The sequence below is a fragment of the Cucurbita pepo genome, unplaced genomic scaffold, assembly GCF_002806865.2.
Source record: "Cucurbita pepo subsp. pepo cultivar mu-cu-16 unplaced genomic scaffold, ASM280686v2 Cp4.1_scaffold001041, whole genome shotgun sequence".
Classification (NCBI taxonomy): Eukaryota; Viridiplantae; Streptophyta; class Magnoliopsida; order Cucurbitales; family Cucurbitaceae; genus Cucurbita; species Cucurbita pepo.
In genome coordinates this window covers 5999-8499 of record NW_019647240.1, presented here as the reverse complement: position 1 = coordinate 8499, position 2501 = coordinate 5999, and the positions used below count along the sequence as shown (strand labels likewise).

The 2501-nt window shown below is 34.4% G+C and overlaps 1 protein-coding gene across 1 annotated transcript in view; it reads left to right on the top strand.

The window, feature by feature from the left end:
- Positions 1–1561: 1561 nt before the first annotated feature.
- Positions 1562–2501, top strand: part of LOC111786115 (pullulanase 1, chloroplastic-like) — a gene marked incomplete at its 3' end in the record, with an annotated part of 6510 nt that continues 5570 nt past the window's right edge. The window contains exons 1-3 of the mRNA XM_023666461.1: positions 1562–1808; positions 2148–2289; positions 2359–2426. Coding sequence (XP_023522229.1) covers positions 1569–1808; positions 2148–2289; positions 2359–2426 — 450 coding nt within the window. The remainder of the gene's footprint in view (positions 1809–2147; positions 2290–2358; positions 2427–2501) is intronic.

The following is a 2501-nucleotide window of genomic DNA, read 5'->3' as shown; positions in this document are numbered from 1 at the left end:
CCCTGAAGAGGGGTGGATTTGGTGGTGGTCCCATATCGTTTAGAGAAAATGAACGAGTGCCAGCAAGAACACTGGGCCCTAAAGAGTGTGAAGTGAAAACCTTTCCCTAGTAGAGTCAGCCATGAAGGGGGGGGGGTGGATTTGGCGGTGGTCCCACATCGATTAGAGAAAATGAACGAGTGCCAGCAAGAACACTGGGCCCTAAAGGGTGTGGAGTGAAAACCTTTCCCTAGCATAGTTAGCCATGAAGGGGGTGGATTTGGTGGTGGTCCCACATCGATTAGAGAAAATAAACGAGTGCCAGCAAGGACACTGGGCCCTAAAGGGTGTGGAAAGTTTTGGATCCCCTTTAAACAGAGGTAGAAGTTGGTGGGCACGTGACACCCGAGAAACGAGGGATATATAAATGAACCGAGACCATATCTGAATGAGAGTGATCTTGAGGATAGGACGACTAAGAAATAATTAAAAAAAGCTGACATATATTGTCCACGTTAATTTTCGATATCTCATTTAATATATATATATATATGTCCCAATAAAACTTTTTTAGGTTGGAATGGACATATGAAGGAGCCATTTGAACTACTCGATGCTAGTGAAGAAAATGGGTGGATTATTTGTATGGGCCACTTCATGACTATAATTGGGCCAATAATGGGCTTTGCTTTATTATTATTTTTTAAATAATAATTGAGATAATAATTGAAAGATGTGAATGGTTATACATTTAATTATTGAAGCATGATATTATTAGAGTGTATTTAAATAAATATGAACACATAAAATATGTATATTTATTCTTATTTTTCTTCAAAAATAAATAAATATACGTTATAATATTTATACCTATTGTTCTTATGCATATCGAAAACCATAAATAAATAAAAATAAAAAAAACATGAAACTTTGTTATTTATATAAAAATAATTATATTGTTTTCAATATTTTCAATATTACCGATTTTTTTTTCATAAATATTTCTTTAAAAGAAAAAAAAGTTTATTTTTTAATTTATTTTTATCAAAATTTATCATTTAAAGAAAAGCAACAAAAACGTCATCGTTTTGTCCTTTACTTATATTCATTAAACGTCGCAAGAAGACTCATATTTTCATATGGAAGTATATTAAAACATAAAAATTAAAATATTAACTAAAGTTTAATATAAATATAGTAACTATGAAATTTCGTATTTTTCTTTAATAAAAATAATTATAATAGTACTTGAATAAATAAATAAATAAATAAATAAATAATATATATTTATATTTATATCTTTAAAAATTTTGTTTATTTAAGGAAATCTGCTCCTTTTAATTCTCTGTTTAAACTGCACTTCCCATTTTTTTCGGGTCTGGAATTAAATGAACATCTGATTTTAAAAAATAAAATAAAATAAAAATAATTATGACATCACGCTACCAGCTGGAAATATCTAAAAAAATATAAAATAATTTCCCATAAACTAAAAATAGTTACGACGTGACGTTTCAGGAGGAAATATCCAATAAAAAGCTTATTTTCCCCTTGCAACTGTGCAAGTTAGAAACTCAGTGAAAAAGAAAATGTCGTTTCTGTTTTCCTCTTCCCTCCATCTCTTACCGCCATCAAATCCTGCAACTTCCTTCTCTCACCACCTTCCTCCACGTATCGCCGCGGTTCCGTCATCTCATCCGGTCGGCGGCGTCTTCTCTTTAGCTGCAACTTCTCTGTCTCATTATCCCGACGGTCACTCTCGCTGTGGACCGCTTTACTGCTCCTCTTCCGCATCAATGTCGGTCGAGGAATCCACTTCAGCTTCTCAGGTTCTATTTTCGTTGTTAACTTGTCATGATTTGGTAGTGGAGGTTAGTTCTGTTGGTCTGTGGTAGTCTCTGTCGTAATGTGGGAATAGGAGCGTCTTCAGTTCCGATAGCAACGAAGGGAGAAAGGAAATTTAGATTGGTTGAGGTTATTATAATTTGGATCACAAACGAGCTCTCTTGAATTACTTTGTTTAGAGGGAAAATTACAAAACAATGAGTAATTTACAGAAAATGAAATGATCCACAAGGTCTTGAACTACTTGAATTGCTATGCTACATCGTTGCGATTGGCTATGTGCTGATCGACGGACATTTCGTTTTGTCTTAAACTGTGAATAGTTGGAAGATAGCTTGTTGTACGCGAGAGCTTTTTGGGTGAGCAGATATGTGATAGCGTGGAATGTGGAAGTTGGAAGCGGTTCGTGCTATCTGTTTGGCAGTAAAATGGCTACTCTGCGTGTTAAAGATGGTGTAGTCGAAGGTATGATTGTAATCGGTAGACCGTAACTGTGTTGAGATAAATTATGCTGATTGATTTTCTTATCAACAGGTTACGACGTGAAGATTAAGCTGGAAAAAGACCGTGGCCCGCTTCCAGAAAATGTACTCAGGAACCACTAACATTTTTAAACAAATCGTAGAGATGTGAAATCTTCTTAGACGTTATTAAAAACTGATAAATATCTTTGTGTT